This window comes from Xiphias gladius, chromosome 8 (assembly GCF_016859285.1).
Source record: "Xiphias gladius isolate SHS-SW01 ecotype Sanya breed wild chromosome 8, ASM1685928v1, whole genome shotgun sequence".
Taxonomy (NCBI): domain Eukaryota; kingdom Metazoa; phylum Chordata; class Actinopteri; order Istiophoriformes; family Xiphiidae; genus Xiphias; species Xiphias gladius.
The window spans coordinates 2805417-2828353 of NC_053407.1; the positions used below are offsets into that span (position 1 = coordinate 2805417).

The 22937-nt window shown below is 38.3% G+C and overlaps 1 protein-coding gene across 5 annotated transcripts; it reads left to right on the plus strand.

The window, feature by feature from the left end:
* Nucleotides 1-8: 8 nt before the first annotated feature.
* On the plus strand, nt 9-17421 carry LOC120792685. 5 transcript variants are annotated; one of them, XM_040131923.1, is made up of 9 exons: nt 9-93; nt 175-319; nt 5763-5986; nt 6162-6263; nt 7458-7559; nt 9248-9361; nt 12146-12254; nt 14507-14703; nt 14803-17421. In XM_040131923.1, exons 2-9 carry the CDS (start codon nt 208-210, stop codon nt 16168-16170), a joined length of 2328 nt encoding a protein of 775 aa, XP_039987857.1. In that variant the 5' UTR covers nt 9-93; nt 175-207; the 3' UTR covers nt 16171-17421. The 5 variants fall into 5 exon arrangements, with proteins under 5 accessions (XP_039987857.1, XP_039987855.1, XP_039987859.1 ...); XM_040131921.1 differs by having other exon boundaries at nt 14507-17421; XM_040131925.1 differs by lacking the exon at nt 14507-14703 and having other exon boundaries at nt 14917-15081.
* The last annotated feature ends 5516 nt before the right edge of the window (nt 17422-22937 follow it).

Sequence of the window (22937 nt, forward strand, 5' to 3'; positions counted from 1 at the left end):
ACACGGAAGTAATTTGCAACGTTTTCAAAACGAGATGCTCTGCAAACAGTTTTCGAACTTGGATGTTCGTTACTTGACATCTTCAACTTGCCGGTACATGTCCAGCCGGGTGAGTGATCGCATCTCACTCATGAAACCCATGGGGCTGAAACTCAGTGCTTTCTCCCTCCACAGACCCTGCCAAGCTGACCGTCGTAGTATCAGCCGATGGAAGGAAGAGAGCTGCAGGCTGACAATACATGTTTACAGAGATTCCCAAAGTTACTAGTGTGGATCATAGAGTATGTCTGGGCTCACGAGATGATGGATATACAAGAAGGTTGGCTTTCAGTCATTTTTAATAACTGAAAATGTTATGAACATGGGGTACTAACACTTTAATTGTGTTTTATTACATTGCACTGCAGCAATAACGTTATTTGTTTGTTTGTTTGTTTGTTTGTTTAACAGGGATAGTACAGATATACATTGTTATATACAGATGAGCAGTGCAACAAATGTATTGTATAGGGTGTCCAGCAGATGCTAAATAGTCCCCAGTTAGGCTTTCAAATCTAGGTTAACATAGACAAATGAGTAGGTATAACAGAATCTGGATAAAGAACTGCAGGACAGATAAAACTGACTGTGCACATGTGTAAATGCATGTGTCTCCTGCATGTACTGTATATTTTGTATTGTACATGAGTAAGCATACATAGTCATACAGATGGGTGACTCGTTTTTCTAGAAGAACATGAAAAACGAGTGGGGAAACAGTGCCTCTCTCCATGGGGCACGAGGGGTAACTGAATGGTTTGATGAGTATGAAAATGATATAAATCATATGCCATGGCCTTCACAGTCATCAGATCTCAACCCAGTTGAACATCTATGAGAGATTTTGGACTGACGTGTCAGGCAGCGCTCTCCACCACAATCATCAAAACACACGAGGGAATATTTTTTGGAAAAATTGTGTTACATCCCTCCAGTAGAGTTCTAGAGACTTGTAGAATCAATGCCAAGGTGCACTGAAGCTGTTCTGGCTGCTCGTGGTGGCCCAACACCTTACTAAGACACTAAGACACATGTTGGTTTTTCCCTTAATATGTTGCCTTTCTGTAGGTATGATTGAAGGTAAATATGTTGCAAAATGCGAGATCTTGTAGACTTGACTTGAGAACTTGGAGAATGCGATACTAAAAATGGGTTCTTCCCTGTCCCATGCCCCATCATTCCACCAGACTCGATGCAAATGGGTTCAGTAGTTTTTGCGTAATCCCGCTGACAGATAAACCAACAAATAAACAGACATGGGTGATCACATAAGAGGTAAATATTCACATACATGTGATCTGAATTTGAAATCCCAGAAACAAACATGAGAGCTTGTTGAAAAAATGTGAAATTGTATTTTGAAATTATTCACTCATAGAAAATATTGGGTGATGGGGTGAACCAATCAGAAATCAGAAGACAAAGCATTCTTTTGCTCTGCTGTCCTCCATGTCTGCAAAGATAGATTCGCTATGGCACACCAAGCCAGAATAAGTTTCTTCCAAAAGCTTTGTTTTTGCAGAGTAAAACTGTGATTTAGGAGTAAAAAAATGCACGAACCAAAACCTCACATTCATTAGAAATAGTAGTTTACTGGACGTAACTCCAGTTCTGTGAGTACATACGTAGCCCTCTAACGGACTTCACTATTGATCCCTACGACGCACCGCCTCAGCACCCGGAGACAGATGTTTGAACGCACTGTCCAGTCAGGGGGTAGCGACTGTACGCTACGGTACCCTATGAAACCCCAGTGCAAATGCTGCTTGTCTCTCTTTGGAACTCAGCAACATATAACAAAAAGAGGTCAGCTTGGCCTGCAGTTACAAGACTAAGCACGTAATCATAAAACTGGAGTTAAATGAGTGGAGTTAAAATAGTTACTACTATTTCCATTACATATGTGCTTCACCCTCTAAAGGGCTTTGCTATTGGTGAACACCGAGGGCAAAGGCCATGTGGGAATGATGTACTCCCAGCTGGAGTGTCCCATAAGCCCTGGAGGTGGAGGAGGCCTGGTCGTTCTGGATCGTGGAGATCACCACAGCTGGCAAGCCCAGCTCTCTCAATCTCTCCCTCTCCACTGCCAGTGTTGCTAGCTCTCAGGGAGAACCAGAAAGGATACTGTGCCCTCTATGGCTTGAAAAAAGTTGGCTGCCTGGTTGGATGCATTCCAGCAGTTCTCTGATCGTCAGCATGTGAAAAGGACGCTGCACGATGTGTCTGTTCAGTGTGTGCAGGCCAAGTATGGGTCTTAAACCCCCTGATGTCTTGGGAACCAGGAAATATGAGGAGAAAAAACCCTTCTGTGCCTCCAACTGAAGGACCATCATAATATCTCCCTTCCTCTGGAGTGAGGCTTTTCTTCCTCCAATGCTGCTCTCTCCCGGTACTGGGGAGAACAGTGCACACAACTCCGTGAAAGGCGGAGGCTGAAAGCAGAACTGTAACATGTAACTCTTCCTCAGCTTCCTTACCAACCAGGGAGGGAGAGGGCTGCATAGACGCACCCACTCTGGGTGGAAATCTGTCAGTGTGAGTGCGGAGAGGGCAAAGGACCACCCCCCCGTCCCTCTTGTCGTGGGGAGGTTCAGTTCAGTTCAGAGAAACAGAGATAAAGATTGATGCAAGATTTCTGAGACAATTCCACTTTGAACCATGTAAGTAAATCAAATAAGTTTAGAAGTACAAATCTGAATGCATCTAATAATGATAAACGACAACAAAAATCATTAATTACTAAATTTAAGTTATTTGTTCAACCTCTTGGGAAAGATCTGTCAACATACAAATCTGGGGCCTCATTAAAGTCACCACCAATAATGAGTGAGGCTGAAGGAACATTTTTTTTTTTTTTTAAGTGTGAATATTTCGGTAGACAATTCCTGAAGGAGTGCGCTATTTAGAGTGGTCCTATTAAAACCATAAATATTGGATCAAATATTGAAGGATTCACCAGTTTGAACAACAATTCAAATCCATCTGCTTTCGGAAGAAAGTTGTGATTCGATAATAGATCCATTTAAGCTAAAATCAAATTAGGTCATAATAACCTTGGAATGATTAGAACCATTACAAAAAAGAGCTTCCCCACCCTACTGATTGCACCAAAATGTTTCATCCCTTTGTCAAGAGTGTGTTTCTTATAAAATGTTAATGTCCTTTTTTTGTGCTTTACAAAACAAAAGGCTCCCATCCCTCGTACATTATATAAGTGCATTCCATTTACCATTTAAAAGAGAATTACATCTCTCCAACATTATAGAGGAAAATAAGGGGGGAAACTTCCTGAGTGCAGAAAATAAAAAAAATAAAAATAAAAAAAGCAAAGTAAAAAGGACCTAAATTCCTGAGCACTGGCATCCAACAAAAACAAACAAGGAGTACAGGATCTTTCAGTGACTTCAGTGCTGATTATCGAGTATAGAGTAGCAACATCCTCAGTTATCACAGACTTATCAATAACCTCAGCAAATGAACATATTCAACCCTCCATTAAAGGGTTCTCCTTTAAGAAAAAGTTAATATCCATTTAATGATTAATTAAGTAAAATAAATCATCTAGAAGCTTCATAGAGAGAATATGTCAAGCAGAAACCTTGGGATTGGATAAGGAAGCTGCTGAACCATCTGATGATGAGGTGACATCTTGTGCAGTAATTCTTCCATCGTTGATAGCGATTAATTCCATCTTGTAGTCATCGATTTCATTTACCCGGTCTCATAGCACATTGTTCTCTTTCGTTAGAGAATGGACCTTCTGTTTCAACTACCTTATGTTGTAGTAGAAAGACCCCCCCCATGTGTTCCTTTGCACCTCCAACAGAGGTGGACAGAGTGTGGATGGCACCAGTGTTTTCATTGACAGAGTTTTCAATACATTGTTGTATCTTGAGAAAGGAGTCTTGTTTTCTCCGATTTTGTTGATTGCAGCGAGGTGGCTTTTGTTATCGGCCCCGGGGTCTCCCTTTGGAAAATTTCCTTGAGAGCACTGTTAATAGGTGTATCTGTAAGAGACTGATATTCGGCTGAGTTGTTGTCAGTGAGCTATTTCGAGTAGTTGTGCTCACGATTTACACTCTCTACTACAGTCTAGATAACTTTCTCTTCATTTACATAGTTATCCCATTGTTATCCCAGTGACTGTATAAAGATGGAAGACGTGTATCCACTTCCTCCCACTGTACAAAGATGAAGCCAAAATATTCCGGATGTGGCCATCTTGCACTGGTGACGCTATTTGGAGCCCCGGTCTGCGCAGTGAACCGTGGGTGTATGGGCGGGACATCAATCATGTGACATCACACCCCCTTTTTATAGCATCAAATAACTAATTAAAACCAAACCTATCAAAAAAATTAATATACATTAGCATGATAAGAACTACCTAAAATGACAGAAACCACCCTTGTGAATAATTTATTCGACATTTACTTTTTAATTTTTTAATTTGGCCCACGTCCCATCCACTAATATGGAGGGGGCAGGGTTTATGTCCTATAAAGCAGGTAGCCACCAGGGGGTGATTAAGATGTTTTGGCTTCACTTTTGGGGAGCTGTCCTGTTGTCCATCTTTATATACAGTCATTATGTTATCCATTGCAGTCATTTTTTCAGGAAGATTTAGTGATGAGTTAATGTTAAGCCAACAGAGTAAGCTAAGTTTTCTCAAACTGATTAGTAAAATTTGCATCATAAGTGTATTTAAAAGTTCTAAATGAAATCACTTCTTCATCAGTTTTGGCATGTTTTGTTTTTACTTTAAGGGATGATTAAATCTGGGTTTATGAAGGACAGATAAAGAAATAATAATATTTGTTTAATCCTAGCTATATTAGATTATTCTGATTTAATTAACAAAGAAGCAGTTATACTTTTTTAAGTTTTTTACAAGGTCTTCGATACTGCGGAACGCCCATTCGTAATTGAAATGTGACTTCATTTTACCATCAGGGAAAATTTCATAAAGATGGTTCACACTCTCTAAAACTATAAATAGCAGTGACTCTTTAGTAAACCGCACTTCCCCTCGTTTAGATGTTAAACAAGGTATAAGACAAGGGTGCCCCATTTTAATTTTTAATTGCTGCCAAACATATTAATCTATACACTGTACATTGCACAGTGATGATGGCTTCTGACCAACTTCCAGGAGGGCTATGATTGGAAAGTGCATAATTGTAGACCTTATGCTGGAGCGAGTTCATTCACATAGCATTTATAAAATTCTCCAAGAAGCCCATCTATACCTAGATATTTATTGTTTTTAAACTTAATAAAAATTTCTCTTATTTACCTTTCTGTAATATTAGAAGTTATTTTTCTACCCCTATATCAGGTAGGTTTTGAAGCTGAAGGGTGTTAAGAAATCTGCAAAAATATCTGCAGTATTTTATTACTGTGTCACTGTGGAATTTGATACAGGATGCTGAATCCTACTGTATATATCCACACTTCGAAAAGGACCATTCTGCATAATGAGTACTTTTAGTTCTGATACTCAAAGTACATTTTGTTGCTGATACTGCTATACTTTTACTCAAGTCAAATTTTAGATTTGAAAACGATCTGGATACTTCTTCCATTGCTGGGGAAGTACATGCAAAATACTCATTACAAAACCTGAAACAACTTGCACTGTAACCCATGTTTCAGATTAAATAGAGAACCTTGTAGGAGAGTCTTTAAAATTGTGATGTGTCTTAATGTTATTTTCCTCTCAGTTGTGGACCCTTCCGATTGGCCAGAAGTGGACTCCCAGGCTCTTAGCATTGAAGATTCGTGGAGGCTGCGTGTTGCCTCTGCCCAGGTATATTCCATTGTGAAGAACAGGGACATGGAGCACTTTGAAAGAGTGATGGGCTTTCTGGAAGCCACTTACAGACTTTTACCCAGACTGGCGGCTCCTATGAAACACATGAAGATCATGTTTGGCCTTAAAACCATGGTATGGAAATGAGTGGTGGTAGCATTCATTCATACATTCAACAAGCATGAAAACACATGTAAAACTGGTGCTAATTAAGTGTTTTAAGTTTATTTATATTTTTTGATTTAAATTTCCATTTCCTCTGCTTTCTTTTTATCTACCCCTCTCTATTGGTAATTGTCTCCCTTTCTAGGTAATTATGTGGATGCTCAGAGAGCGTCGAGGAATGGTTGATACTGTGTTTAAAATCACCCAGTTCTTCCCAAGTAAACTATCTCAATACCAGGATCAATGTGTAAGTGTCTAACATTGGAACTGTTTTTTCTGCATATTTTCAAATCTGTGAAACAGTTAAACATGCTCTTACTCAGTTTATTTTTAGACTTGTGTAGCATTAAGTCAGGGGCATAAATGTCACCTAAAGTTGCACTAATCACTGAAAGGGGTCTCTTTTAGTGAAAAAGTATTACCTGACTCTGCAGTCCCCCCACCTCTAGAGAGCTTTTAGCATCTTTTGTCTCATTGTTTTGGTTTAATGTCTGCAAGCTTACTGTTTTTATTCATACTCACCACTCCCATCAATCTGGTTTCCAGCAGTGAAAAAAAGCTGCTGTCTTCAGTCAAAAAGTCTCTGATAAACCCACTGTACACTACCTGCCCAGCACCATAGAGCAGACAGAGAAAGTAAGCGACTAGTTGGTGAATATTGTGGAGCATTTAGTAGCAGATATTGGTGGATACCAAAAACAGAGCTCAAAGGAGAGTCAGCGTTGCACTTATATTCATCAGGTGCACATAAACACAACTCCAAATGAATGCTAATGTTGCTTCATGTCTGATAACTGTAAAAATAGACCGCTGTTTGCTAACGTTAACCATATCAACTTTATGAAGTGATAACTGATTATTTATATTAATTATATTATTAAGTATATTAGTTAATGGGGGACTGTGGTTCATGTGGTAGAGCAGGTTGGTTGCTGATCCCTGGGTTGGCGGTTTGGTCCCGAGCTCCCCTGAACCCAGGTTGCATCAGGAAGGCGATTCGGCATAAAAACCGATGCCGAATGATACATGCAGATGGTGATCCAAAGATCACAACAACATTAATATAATAAGTTACAACTGTATTATAGCAACGTCCCTGCAACTAAGAGTGTATAATTTGATAGCAGAAGCAGCCCACAACTAATTTAAATGAAGTGTATTCTGGAGTACAAAATTTAGTGATGCCTGTCTGGATATTGCTATTTATTTAGAATCTGGTATGTCAGATTAATGAAATGCTACGTTTATTGATCACAGGCGTATTTTTTTTTCAACTTTTTATAGAGTAGGTAATCAAACAAAAATGTCATTTACATCATTATCCAGTTAAGTATGGTATCACCTAGCCATGCCTAACTACTGCCTACTGTATATTACAATCTTACCAAGATTAATGGATCAAGCAATGATTTTCTGTTTTATTTCCTTTTGTCTTGCACAGAACCAACATGAGATGTTCCTCATGAGAAAGCACAATCTCGACTTTAAGGCTCTGGCACAAGCTCTTGCTATGGACAAGGACAAACTTGACGATTATATTAAGGTAGAAACAGTAAAATAGTAAAAACATCACAGTAAAAATAAGTTAAGAATACTAACATCAGTGCCATTAATAGACAAGTTTATATGTGTGAATATCTGTATCCGCCTAGTGTGATTTCTTTAATAACTGAGAGGATGAAGGACATTTTAAAGGTGTTCCTCTTGACAAGTGGTACCTTATAGCAATGGCTTGATGGCAGTAGCTGGAAGAGCTGGTGGATGGAGTGAGATGGGTCCTGTGTAATGATGGTGTCTTTCCTTCTTATTGACCAGGTGTATAACTCAGATAATGGTGTTTGGGTTGATCAGATTATTTTACTGGCCTGATTGGTGAGAGAGTTCGATTTTGTGTCTAGTGGTAAGGTAAATCCTTGTAAACCTGTAAGCCATGGTTAGAATGTCCTTGTTAACATTATAAGTTTTAAGTTTCCTCAGCAGGTGGAGGCGCTGTTTGGCTTTTTTGTCCACTGAGTCAGCATGCTAAGAGAAGGAGAGGAATGTCTATTTTCTTACCCAGGTATATAAAGTGTCCATCTGCTCCACCAACTGTCTGTCCAGTTTGATGGGTTCAGAGAATGGTTGGGGTGCATTCACATTCCCCCTGGTCCTACAACACAGCTCTTTGGTCTTGCTGATTTTCAGCTCCAGGCAGCTTTCTTCAAAAGCCCGGACAAGGTTGTTCACCAACTGATGACATTCTGACAGCGTGTTTGTGTCAGTCAAGTGTGCCACCTGAGGCCTGTCATCTGCATAATTTAAAAGAGTCATTCCCTCAGTGATGCATGAAATCCAGTTTGTGTAGATCAAGAAGAGAATTAGAGACAAAACAGGCATTAAAACCATTGATAACTACTAACAGTGAACTATGAACTACTAAAAGGTTCATAATCCATAAAACAAATTTTTGATTGACCTGTAGCTCTACATGTCTGTAGAGTAATGTGTATATGTTTATAGTATAAAAAGCAGATGAGAAGTCCATAAATAAAATCCTGGTATGGGGGTGTGCTAAGTCCAGATGTCTGGCCACAGTGTTTAGGAAAACAGGCTTGTGTTCTCCACACTATGTCTTGCCATGTTGGCAACCTAGAGTGGGTCCACTTACTGGGGAGAAGGTTTTTGTATGTGGTGATATATAGCATCAAACAGCAGGGTTAGATTGCGAGCAAAATAGTCAAAAATTAATTTTCCCTGAAATAGACCTTATAGTAAACATGGCAATGGTACTGAAATGAGGAGTAATGAATTTTATTTACACAACTGAGATTTTATTTCAGTTGTGTAATGCATATACCTTTTTCATAATGTTCTACAAAAAATATAAAAAAATTCAAAATCAGAATTTCAGAACTTCATGTGTACAACAAAATTTATATATCACTGACAAATATGATAAATGATAAATACTAATTAAATAGCCTATATAGCCTTCTTTTCAAGTCTGTTGCGACAAAATTTTTAACAGCCATAGCAATTTCTGATCACTTCTACATCAGATCATTTTGTTGAGCCATTTCATATACAATTGATATTCTTAAATCAAAATATTATTATTATGTATAGAAGGAAAGAAAATAGGACTCACTTTCCACTTATCTAAAATCACAAAGCTCACGCATTCAGTTATTCTGAATGCATTCAAGGGATGTGCATATCTAATGGACATGATACATCCTTTCTGTCTTTCAGAAACAGATGGAGAAGCAGTATGGTGAACATTATGCCCAGAAAGTAGAGGACAGGCTGCTGCACTATCTACATGAGCTGGAGACTGTGTTACCAGGAGATACTTTCATTGATAAGGTCTGTATTTTATAGTAGTGTGTGCTTTAATCTGTGCTTGTAGTTTGGTGTTCCATTTGGAAGACGTTGCCCAAAACATGATGTTCGTAGATGAGATGTACAATCATATTTTAAAAAGCTCTGTCATCTGTGAGGGTGTGACTAAACACACGTACAATGTAACATTTTGCACTCAGTTGTACTACAAATGAATACTTTTCTAGTGTTTAGGTTTATCTTGTATTTCAGAGAATTACTGCAAGCACTTCAAATGTAATGTTCTCATCTGGACAAAGTACACTATAAATAGGACAGACGTAATCGTCTCCATAATTAAGTGCTTAAAGGTACCGTGGGGAGTTTGTTTTTTTGTTTGTTTTTTCTAGATAAAAAGAGTTACATTGATATTCATTGTTTCTTGCCAAAACACATAGTGTATGATAATAATATATAAGATTAATAAAGTTTATTTATATAGCACTTATCAAAACCAGATATAACAAAGTGCTTCATGTGGATAAAACAACAAAACAAACACATCAAACACATGCAGACAGATGCGGGAATAAGGTATAGAAAATACATCTTCAGAAGCAAAACAATAAAAATAAAAACACAAATAAGAAATGTGAAAATATATGAAATATCTAAAAGAGATCACTCAAAAGCCTTTTGAAAGAAATATGTTTTCAGAAGTGATTTAAAAGAAGTTAATGATTTTCAAGTCTGAGTGCATCATGCAGGTTGTTCCAAAGTTGTGTGGCCTAACAGCAAAGCTTTGTCCCCTTTAGTCTTACATCTTGACATGGGAACTACCGACAAGTTCCTATCTGAGGACCTCAGACTATGTGCAGGTTGATAAAGGGCAAGTAGTTCAGAACAATAGTCTGGGGCTAGGCCATGAAATGCTTTAAAAGTCATAGGTAGAATCTTAAAATCGATTCTGTTCTCTGGTAGCTAATGTAGAGACATTAAGAGGGGACTAATATGATCTCTTTTCTTGGTTTTTGTTAGTAGTCTGGCTGCTGCAGTCTGTACTATTTGAAGTCTATGAATTGTTTTCTGATTTATGCCAGTTAGGAGACCATTACAGTAATATTAACGTGATGAAATGAAAGCATGTATGATGGTTTCTGTATCTCTGAAGCTCACGAATAGAAACAAAACATTTGTGGTTTGACAAGTAGGAGGTGGACCACTTCAAGACTGTCCCAGATAAACCAACCCAGTGCTGCAATTTACTGATGAGAATGTTGTGGTTAATGTATGTGTATACTTGATAGTGTTAATTTTGTCAGCTATTTTTACATTTAGTCTTACTCCTGAGATCAAAAGTCCACGTTAGTCTTAGTCATTTAGTCAACCTCGTCCTTTTTATTTTTATTCAGTTGTTAGTCGACTAAAACTCACATTTTAGTCTCGTCTTGGTCAAGGAAAACATTTTAGTCCATTTTTAGTTGATGAAAACGCTTGACAATTTAGTATTTTTTTTCTAAATCAGAAGACGCAAACAGGAAACATGGAGAGAGAGAAGAGGCAGGCATACAACAAAAGTCCCTGGCTGGATTCGAACAATAGATGTTGGAATTATGTCTCATATACTGTAACAATTTGGCTACCAGGGCGCTCCAATATACTACCATTTAAATAGAAAGAGAAAAGAAAAAGAAAATATTTGGAACATCTTTGCATACAACACAGCTAAGTACTAGACAGCTGGCTACTGCTCAACAGACTTTATTCAAGCCCAAAAAAAATGTTCTTACATAATATGCCGTGCATTTTAATAACCAGTAGATGTTCCAAATAGACTACATTTATCTGGCCTAGCTCCATTCAAATTCAACAACACCTGACTGTCAAATGTGTATGACAGTTAAGTTGTGTGTGCTTTGGCATGGATAGCATGTTTAACATTCCAAAATAAACACATTGTCTTAAGCAAAAGGTTAGCCTATTTAGCTGGCTGGGCTACAGAGTTTTCAATGAGGCTAAACTCCCATCTGCAAGCAATGTAGCAATGTCCCATTGTTGTGAGATGCTAATATAAAACATTACACCACTGCCTGTACTAACTGATTTAAGTAAATGGCTTTAAAAGTAACGCAATGTTATGTATCATCTCACTGTTACCTCTATTTCTGTGTAGTGCACCTCGAGGTGTCTCTTCAGGTTTGACTCAGTGATTTTGTAGACCCGCAGGGGTTCTTTACAGATAATACACCACACTCACTTTTTCTCTTGGCAGCATCATACTTAAAGTGGGTCCAAATGTCAGCCCATTTTTTCCAACCAAGCCCTGCTGTTCACAGCACATCATGTTTTTTTTCTGTCAATGTATGTTGTCTGAGCTCCTGCATCAGTAGCATTGGTAGCCAGGTCAAGGCTAGCACTGTAGGCAGTGTGTTCATGGGAGCGCTGCTAGTGTGCAGAGTCACCAAGAAGATGATTCAGGCGTGCAGGAAGAGAAATGTGTAGCGCAGCCATCCAGTGAAAGAAAGACTTGGATTAACTCATTGTCTATGTCTATTCACCCCTTTTTCGTTAACAATATTGTATGAAGATTCAGTCATTGTTTAATGACATCAGTTTTGTCTCGTCATCGTCTCATCCTCGTTATGAGAAAAAAGGTTGTTGATAAATAAATTTTGTCATAATTTTGGTAAGCGAAATCAACACTGATTCTTGAGGCCTGATAATTAAAACATTGCTCCAAAGCATCTCTAGTGGTCAAAAACTCCACAGGGTACCTTTCAGTCAGTCCATCAAAGAACACAAAGAACCATATATGAATGTGTGCACTAGATACTGAAGAAAGACAGTCCTGTTACTGAAGAGGAGCAGCTGCTGTTGGAAGTATTTACCTTGGACTCCATGACAATAGCAAAAACTGTAAGGAAACTGCTGCACCATGGTAAGAAACACCTCCTAACACTTACACACACACACACACACACAGTATTAATATGTGTATCTAGGGAGAACAAGACAATATCTCTTTGTAGAAATTTAGAATTGTACCTTTAGCATTTTTACTGTTTCTACTGTTGTTTTTACTATGTACCCAATGGTAATTGAATTCCCTTGTATATTAAGTATTGCAAACGTATACAAGTAGAGCAAAAATTATATAGAAAATGACTGACTCAGTGAAGGTAATTCCATGAAATGATGTTTCTCGTAGTAAGTAATGGACAAGGCATGTCATCCCCACTAAACTCATTTCCACTAAACTTCCTCTGTGTATTTCAATATTCTTTCATGCCAGGTGCATACATGAAATTATGAATCTTCAGCAAAATGCTTGCCATAAAATGTGAATATTCATGCTTACAATAGTAATTATTGCACTGACAACAAAATAAGTCTTAAACTTCATCAGTGATGCAGCCCAATAATCAGGCTGAATTTCCATGGCATTTGTTTATGTTAGTTGTTTTGTGTTCAGGAGGGGGGCTTACTACGTTTTGTTTTGCCCTCGAGTAACAAGTGACGTATCCATCCTGTAAAAATCATTTTCAGCTGACTTGGTGGACATTTCAAGGAGCAGTTAATTTATTTATTTTTTTTAATCAGAGAAATACAGTATAAAGATTTAGAATATATTTAAGAGATGTTAATTGTGCAAGTTGACTTACAATACGCTTGTTGCCATTTTTCTGTCAATATTTTTCATGACTAACTAGCTATGAAGGAAGATTTGGGCCCCATTCATAATCTTAGCTCTGATACAGTTGTTTCTCTAACCAGGGAAAAAAAGAGATGGGAGCAACACCAGGCCTATTTGGATGAGATGTCTGGATCAAGGCTAATGTATCCTACGAGGCAACAGAGAACGCTCCTTAATATAATTATTTTTCATCTCATAGCTGTTCTCTGGTGGTCAGACCGCTCCCTCCCGCACATCATGTGTCAATAGCATGTGATCATTGCGACTCCTTCTATAACCAGCTTGTCATGTCTGAATAAAGCCAAATATTTTGCATTATGTAATCTATAGATAAAGCAGTGTTAAGTATTTAATGTCTGAAAAGGCCATTAAGATACGAATATTGTTACGATTTGTAAAAAATCCTCATGTTATACTCTTACTTACCATGGGAGGCAATCAATCAATCAATCAATCAATCAGTCAGTCTTTATTTTTTATCAGCTTGCATACAAATAAGTGCAATTCACAGTCCTTTAAAGATAACTGACAAGCTGATAATAAGACAGTATAATATAAACAGCAAAACAATTAAAAGCCAGTGTACATGAAAAATAGAAATGATAAAAGCAATATAATCAAACCAATAAAATAGATAAAAGACAATAAAAATAAAATAGAAAAAAGGCCATAAAAACATTTAAAAACAATAATATAATAAAATAAATTATGAAATACATATTATTATACGTTTAATAATGGCCATAAAATATTCTAATCAAAAGGAATGAACACTTTCCTCTCAGTCAGCAGCTTTTCGTTATATAATTTCCAATGTCACATTAAAAGAGAACTCCACCAATTTAGCATTGGACTCCTATAACATTTTTGACTCATATTACCCATCTTAGCCGTCAAGTAAAAAAAAAGATCAAAATATATGAAGCAGGACCAGATACATTGTCATTTTTATTCTGTGCATTCTTCTTGCTAATCAAAACCTGGTACCTACTTTACATTATCCACAATGCAATTTTGGCCACCAACAGTTCAGTTGGAGATCTGGATGCAATATGCTAATAGCAGCTAATGTAGCCTCAATCTGCTAGCCTCAAGCAAACATGAGGAGTGGGCTACAGAGGTCTGGTAGGCTTATGTCTTCCTAACTCCACACCCTCAGATTTGATCATTTTCAAACTTGTAGTCTTTAGCTCAAACCAATGCTGACTCAAGTGACATTACTTGAGGCATTTTTAGCAAACACCTATTTTCATTTATGCAGTAGTACTGTCCAAGATCTGCAAAAACAGACTTTGATGTTTAAAATTGGTGTTCTCCTTTAACGTGGTACAGATTAAGAGCTGATTCTGCTTGTACTATGTGTGTCCTATGTTACACTCATTCTCTACACCAATGGCTACAAAACATTGCGTTCATGTTTAGCCCATAATGCATTTCTTATTCTGATGCTATTTGCACATTTGTTTATCAAAATGCACTGCCTTTCCAATCTTTAGGTGTTGCTTCCTGTCGTCCAGCAATGGTTTCTCAGTCATCAGAAAATGGAGAGAATGAAATTGAGACCTCTCAACTCTCAAAGTCTTTTAAGGGAGGAGAGGAGGCTTCCCAAGAAGTGTCCAAAGATAGCCCCCTTTTGTGGGAGAAGTCCAATTCGCATGTTAGGAGACATCAAAAAACAAATGAGGATGGTGAGGTAATCAAGAGGGACGAGGAAGAAAGCAGTGACAAAGAAAAGCAAGAAACCAGTGAGAGAAGCAGGGAATGTGTTCAGGAGGTTTCCTCCTCTCCTCAGTTCTGCTCCAGACACCAGCGATGGGTGAATAGCATCCTGCAGGAGTGTCCTGACGAGTGTTCAGAAGAGCTACTGCTTCAGGCCAATGTTTCTTTGTCTCCCCCACTGTTCCAGTCATCCTCATCATCAACCTCTTCATCACAGGACCTCACCCCCTCTGACCTCATCCCATGTCCCTCTGACCAACAAGATACACCTTCACAGACAACTACCCATCCTCAGACAGCAGCCCAGGTATCTGACCAAGCAAACCCTAAAGATAAGCAGAGCTCTGGATCAGCAAGCAATACCTCTCAAACTGAGTCTCTACCTCAGCCCTCTTCCAGAGACAATCTTCTGCCCACTCTTTTGTCCCCGGTGGTTCGACTGGTAGACATTGCTTCTTTCAGAAAGAGCTACCCTATCTTTAAACCCCATCAAGCATCTGCAAATCACTTCATGTCTAGTAACAAGCAGGCAGCTTCTGCTTCCAGTCCTCAGGTACTAACCTCTCCTCATTGCCATACCTCAAGGAACAAAGACTCTGCATTTGATCTATTAGAAAGTGTGGCCCCAACAAATCCTCCAAACACAACATACAAATTGCAAACAGCTTCTGTATCTCATGATACATCTGCCTTTACCAGCTGTCAAAAACCAACTCTGCGGTCTTTTTCCAGACTTTCAAGAAAGCTCAAATGGGCTTTCACTGCCACCAGACATTCACGGTCTCTGGACGTGAATGTCGGTCAAAACCCTTCAGCTGAGCAGTTCAAAAAGGCCCCAGCTACTTTTCAAATGAGTTATCTGCCCTTGCACAACTGCAGTGTCTCTTGGACTTCTATACATGATGCATCTACCTCTGCTTCTCAGTCAGGGATTCTATCCTCATTCTGTACTTCTAACCAAATCCCTTCATCTACCAAATCATCTCGACAAATTGTCCCTCAGAACTCCATCGAACCTCATCCTCAGACACACAACATGGGCCCTTTTCAATCAAAGACCCTACCATACTCCACTGTCATCTCCTCTACCTCCAAATCTGATTGTCTGGCTGTCAGGTCTGAGACCTGCAGAGTCCGCAGAGCCCAGCCAAGGTTATCACTACCGAGTCAGGCTGTGCTGCTGCATTCCACACTACTACAGCCTTATGTGAGTCTTACCAGGCTAAGTGCTCAGGAGTGTTACCAAGTGACAATGAGGAGATCCTCAGCCAGACACCTAGAGCCTATGTTACAAGGCAGTAATGGGGAGGAAAGGAAGAAAAAGGAGGAAGAAGATTCGGATTCTTCTTTTGATCTGAACACTCTTTACACCAGTCATTCTTCAAGCAGTGACACTGAGGACTCGTTTGATTGTGATCCTGACTACAAACCGTGCATTTAATAGAAAAGACTACTCTTACAGTATGAGACTGCAGGAAGCCTGAATCATATTTGAGAATATTTAAACAATGACTATACTGAGAGTGGAAGTTTGAGACCAACAATGATATTTATATTGGGGAGTCTGAAAAATCAGATAACAATATGTTGCCCAAGAGTACACTTTTTTAACATAAACAATCTCTATAGGGATCTATTAAATTTGCTTTTTTTAAGGATTCGGACCAATATACGTACTAAATGGGGTATTTCACATTGTAAAATTCAACTTGTCACTGCTTTCTGTTGGACAGACTGTGTCATGGTGAGACTGTTTCTAAATTACCTTAAACCTAGTTTCATATTTCTGTACTGCAATGTTTTGTTACTTACGACATATACCCCAATATGATATTAGCAATTAGCTAATACTGTCAAATATCGGCCATGCCTATTTATCAGTGTAACATTTAGTGTTGCTGGAGTCAGATTTTAGGAGCTCACATCAAGTCTGAAAGGAATGTTACACTTACTTCGAGTCATCCGACTCCAGATTATGATACAGACAAAGTGAAGACTTTAATATACTAATTTTATTATTAGTTATTATAAGTTAAGGCTCCTCTACCAAACATTTTAATGAACAATTGCTTGAATGTCTTGATAATGATATCTTGTACTGACCCTTAAACCCACAGGCAATTATCACGCCCCTCCAATTCACAGAGTATTTTAGAGTCTTTCAGCTCATCATTTTAGTTTTAATGGCCAACAACCTTACTGTTTTGAATCACCACTGACAACAACAATCAACCTCATTTCCAGCTACAGCAGGGAGCTGTTTTCATTGAACCAGTTCTGATAAAACCGCTGTAAGCTATATGCTCCGCACCAAACAGCAGCCAATTTTACAAGGCCATAATATGTCAAACGAGAGTGACTTTTAGCTTATGTGGAGCTTGTTGTGGTCCCCAAGTAGCCAAAAACCTGCTAAATGCAGCTTTAAAGAATCTGTCAACAATTTTAAAAGACTACTATTGAATAAGTTTTGAAGGACATACATACCTTGAGATCTCTGTCTTCCACTTCGGATTCTGAGGGGTGATGACTGCACAATTGAACAAAAAATGGTTGTTGTAAATGTTTGTACAGTTCTGAATATCATATTGATTATTATTAATGCATTGTAACAGGTGTCTCTTGAAAGTTTGACTGTTTTGTAACCACAGAAAATGGTTTCCTAGTTTAGATTTGTTGACAAATCAGTGACATATCAGAGTAAATAACCCAGTGGGGTTCTTAACAGAGCCTTGTGATGTGTTTTTTATCAGTTGGTCAGTCCAACACTTTGGTATGGGCTGAAATATATCTGTTAGATGGATTGCCATGAAATTTTGCAGCAGTGGTGATATACCCAATTGACTTTGTTGATTGACTGACTTGTCCTCTAGCACCACCATGAGGTTGACATCTGTGCATTTGAGTACAGTTTCTTGACAACTATTAGATGGGCTGCCATGATGTTTAGTATGGTCGTTCTGTCCCCCTTAGGCTGTGTTCAGACTGAATTCAGCTCTGTGTGAAAAAATGCAGCCCTCTCATTAATTTGAATGAGGCCAGACCCGCAGCATAGCAGTGATGCCAACACAGATTGTGCTGCCTAAAAAGTTGAACTTGTTTCAACTCTTTCTGCAACGCAATGTGACAGCATCCAGCAAGATGCTGTGTCGGCCAGTCACATTTTTGCAAGCGCTCATTCCAGGTAGATTACTCTGTAACATGAATACTGCATTTCTACTGTTTACCTCACGATTGTCATGACAAAAGACAAATTGACAGCAATTGCAGCTGCGATAATTCCCAAGAGTTGTAAAATCCGGTCTGTGAGTATTATAAACTATTGTGCATGGTTTTGGCATCTGATATGCCTTTAAATGCATTAATCTTCTACTCTAAATTGACTTCACGGATTGTATATCATTTTCACAATGGTACCTTAACAACATGCCCCTACAAACACTGTGTTGTCTTAAGGGAGGGCTATTTTCGGTCTGAATCCCCACTTAGTATGAATTGTAATAACTTTGGTGATCCCTTAATTTTTCATCTACTTCCATCATCTGGTCAAAATTTTAATTTGTCCAATACTTTGGTTAAAGACCATATACTTGCAAAACTGATGACACTTCCATCAGCCTCAGCTGTACTTTGTGTTTAGTGTTAACTAGCAAATTTAGCATGCAAACACGTTAAAACGGTGAACATGGAAAACATTATACCTGCTAAACACCTATTGTCATTGTGAGCATGGGAGCACCCTGATGTTGGCCAAAGATGTTATAATGAAGCAAAGCTGTCAATCACTAATATTATTGGTGTCTGAGGGGATGTAACAGTCACAGAGATACTAGACTAGCTGCTGAGTGTAGAGTGAGATAATTATTTTCCTAATAACCACTTAAATTTACCGTGCCACAAGTTTGTATTAGTTATATATTTCATTTTAGTTAATTTCAGTTTTATTCCAAATTCATCCAGGAATCAAAGGCATTTTGATTTCAGGTCAAATAAGCTTTTTTGCCATGTGAAGAAAAGCTGACTGCCTGTAAGTGACTTGTATGACAAGTCTGGACCACTCATGAACATGTACAAGAGAGAAAATTCTAAGTATGAGAAAATGGGTGAATGTCACAAATTCTCTTATTTCACTTGTGCAATTTGAGAACAAATCCAATCGTACAAGTGGGTCTTGCAAGCTCATAGTCTTTCTCTTAAAAGGGGCTAGAACCATTTGTGTATAGTTCTTTAGTGATTAACTATTTTTGGCACAAAATACTCCCAAATTAAAAAAAACATGTGTGTGTATTAGGCACAAGGGTGCCTTATACAGACCAGCCTGTGTCCACTTGCCTGTTACCTTGTGAGTCGATGTTAGTCAGACATGGAGCTATTCCCCATGGACCACCCACTGGGAGTCACGTCTCCTTTCTTTGGCCAGTTATGTGCCTTTTTCCTGAGTTAGTCAATCAGCTCAGTGGAAGTCATCCAGTAGTCAGCCACAGCACCAACTGTCCTCATGATGGTCAATTGTGTCTACAAGACTGTTAAAAAAAAAACAACTGGTATAGACGTGAGTGGCAAATCACCAAGGGTCAGCACTGAGGTCAACAGTACCCCCTCTGTTTGTTTATGTGTATTTACACAGTGCTATTGGAGAGAGGTCCAGCTTCTGTGGTGGCAGTAAAATGAGGACACTGGCTACTGGCTTTTGACCTGTGGATTGATTAGGAAATTTGCCCTTGAATGATACATCCTGGACATTAAGTTCAACACAGTACAAGTAAAGGAGTTGAATGGTCGAAGTGTTATAATGGACTTCACGTGAACCTGAAACTCATGGCTATTCCATCAACAAACAATTTTTTTCTTCACAGTTTACAGTGATTTATTTTCTTTTTGGGCGAATGGAGGTCTGGGCAGTGATTAAGCTTAGACATTTGTTAGCAAATGACTGAATTGAGATTTACAATTAAAGGAACCTCTAGTGAATTTGAGTGTAGTAGTTTCAAATTCATTTCGAAATGTTCAGTGAAAGTAGCTTAGTGAACTCAACTTTACATTCTGATTTGATCATTAAATATTGAACGTGGCATTTTACCAAGATTTTACAGTCTGAAATTGAAGTTCATAAAGTTATTGAGGGTAACCTCACATAATGTTAGCCTAGACCACTCTACTTCTAGATGTCTAGCATATGTGAGTACTTTTATTGTCTGTCTATAAAAATATATTTTTCACATCTTTGGTGGTGTTTTGAAAATTTGAGAATATAATCACCACTAACCTGTTGTGTCTGACCATTTCTTTAACTTTCCGAAATTGACAATCCTAACATTCACACCCACTTCACACCGTGATTGGCCAGCTGTGTGGAGATGAGAAAGAAGCCACTGACTGAACTCTCGAGCTCCCTTTTTTTGGTTGGACTGCAACAGCGGTGCCGGCCCTATAAACGCAAATGTGACTTACTGAGTGAGCGAGCATTTGGCTGACCAATGGTTGGAAACATTCGGCTGTTTAGCAGAATGCCGCTGAAGTGCTGAAGTTAAACCACTCAGTGTCTAAGTGCTGAAGTTACACCATTGGTCAGATGGGCAAGTATCGGAGTTTCCTCATAGGCTATTCCTCTTTCGAAGTGAATTGGTGCAAACAGTTTCTATTATGTCATTGGAGGGGCGTTCACAGGCGGTGTTGCCAATTTAGTGCCTTTGTTAATAGATTTATACAATTTTCACACCCCTTTGGCAACTTTTCTTCAAAGTAGCACCTAAAAAAAATCTAGCAATTTCTGGACAAACCTTAAGTACATTCTGTAGAGGAGAGTCTTCAGTATTTCCCCACAAGTGCGAGGTCGGGCTTTCCTTCCACATTTGCCTCGTATCATATTACAGCTCTCGTCTTTAATTTATGTGTATGGTGATTTTGTCATATGACATTGCAGTTATAAAAATCAGGATTTTAGCAGTACAGAGCAGAAATTTGGAAATGGCTTGGAATTGACTGCTGTTTAATATGTAGTCTTAATGGGCTGCATTCCAGTCACTATTTAATATTTGTTCTGTTGTCTGAAAACAAAAACAGAAAAACATGTAATTGAGAACAGCTTTACTGGGAAGTCAGCTGTATTAAATTATTGTATATGTGATTACAGATAGTAGGAGAGAAGTTAACACATACAGGGCAGTCCAGCCATATACTAGGTTTTGACCTATTTTTGTTCATTTGTTACACAACTACTTGTGGCTTTTTTCATGTGTACAACTGACTGCAACACTACGAATGGCTTCCTGGAGAGACTGTCTGGACTGTCTGTTTAAAAAAATAAATAAATAAAATAAAAATAAAAATAAAAATGGCCTTCAAGTGTGGCCATTCAGAACAACTATAAACACTTTTGACATACAATATGGTCAGACAGCACATCTTACAAATTAGTTCTAAAAGAGCATAAACCGGCCTCTACACTCTTGCTGTGTCCCAATTCCATACTACATACAAGGCATACAGTCTTTACTATATACTAATTGTCATAGTATACTGTTTTTGCAGTTAGTATACAAAAATGTGTAAAATACTGTAATATGCTAACAGGAAATAATATAATATTTTTCCCAACCGGTTTCAATCAAACAGTAACTTTGGAGTTAAACTGCCAATTAAACTAAAACAATGAGAAAGAAAATATGTTTTTCCAAAGACTGGATCTTGCTCATTCTTTTTCTTTTTAAGTAATTGATACTTTTTGGAACTGTCTCACCACAACCTACAGTTTATTTCATTCTTACATCACTGTTGGCTGTTGTTACAGCTGAAACAGAGAACACTTCAGACAACATGAAACAGGCTTGAAAGTTTCAACCAGAGAAGGCAGTAAAAAGCTGTTTTTCAGCCTGTTAAGTTACTCTTTAAAGTGGCTGCCTAAAAGATTTAATTTAAATAAGTGTCTGTTAGTCACTATTTAGCCCACTGATGAATATTTATGTATTTGTAGTATTACTAACTGAGTGTCTGTGGTGACATTCCTAATGCTGTGTTAAGTTACTGCTAATGCAAACCAAACATTTCGTACTGCTGCAGTTTCACACTAAAAGCATTTAACTGGAAAAACGCGTTGACTTTTATTATGAATTAGTCACAGAAAATCTAATGTGTTTGTCACTGAGCTTAGCACTTACCAATATCGCCTATCAAAAATGCATTTACAAAACAAAACAACATTTTTGGACAGCAGATCAGTTTGAATATTGCAGTGTGTAATGGAACAAGAAGGAGCCGCCACAGGGAGCTGTTAACTGACTGAGCTACAGTGATGGCACACACACTCCAACAACCACAAGGGAAGCACAAACCAACTCCTTTAACTGTGTCCTGCTGCTTGCAGCCATGTGCAGCATAAGATCTTATCATGGATGCTCACAGAATGATAAAAAAAAAAAAAAAAAAAAGGCGACCTTTTTTTATTTTTTTTTTATTAAAATGACAATAGTTAGTTTTGCTGCCCCGCCAGAATTCTGTGACCTTTAGTATTAAACCACATTTGCGGTTGAGATTATCACTTAAAATTACTTTTCAAAATAACAAAACCCAAACCTGATAAGGGACTCTAAGCTATATTTTTGCTTTATTTTGTCTATTACTGCCTGTTAGTTTGTCAGGGTTATGGGAAACATTAACTTCTATTGTCTATACAAGACACACATGGACAAAGATGATTGATACAGCCAGAGGGAGAGAGAGAAACCGAAACCCAACTCTAGCCCAAAGCTTCACGTAACGAACTGGCCCTAACCTGACCCAAAACCTTATACTTTGATGGGACCCATAAGGTTTAGTGGGAGTAGCAGAACTGTATGTCACGCAATGTCACTGGTCCTTCAAACTACCTATCCAGAGTATGATGTTATGTAGTTAAACCACCTTAATCTAGCCCCTGCAAAAGGAAGGGGTAACTAAAAGTGTTTTTTGCTCTTGTTGATTCATCTTTCTTTCTTGGGATTTGTTCTTCTTGTCTATGTAGAATTTATTTTATTTGTGCACAGATGCCATCACCAACAGTGGAGGACAAATTGGCCAAGGCTCTTGGCAAGGCGATACATTGCTGTTTAAATGGCAGGGTACAAAGTACAAAGTATGGGGTAAACTGTGTGTGTATTGAATTCTTATATAAGTCCCTATTAAAAAGAAAAAACACCCTAAATCAGAATTTATATGATGACATTCACAGTATTT

Bases quoted from the DNA above. Each gene is read 5' to 3' on its own strand.
- LOC120792685 (XM_040131921.1), top strand. From the start codon at position 208: ATGGAAGGAAGAGAGCTGCAGGCTGACAATACATGTTTACAGAGATTC. The intron at 7,560-9,247 runs GTAGAAACAGTA...TCTGTCTTTCAG, and splicing joins AACTTGACGATTATATTAAG to AAACAGATGGAGAAGCAGTA. The intron at 9,362-12,145 runs GTCTGTATTTTA...TGTGTGCACTAG, and splicing joins GAGATACTTTCATTGATAAG to ATACTGAAGAAAGACAGTCC.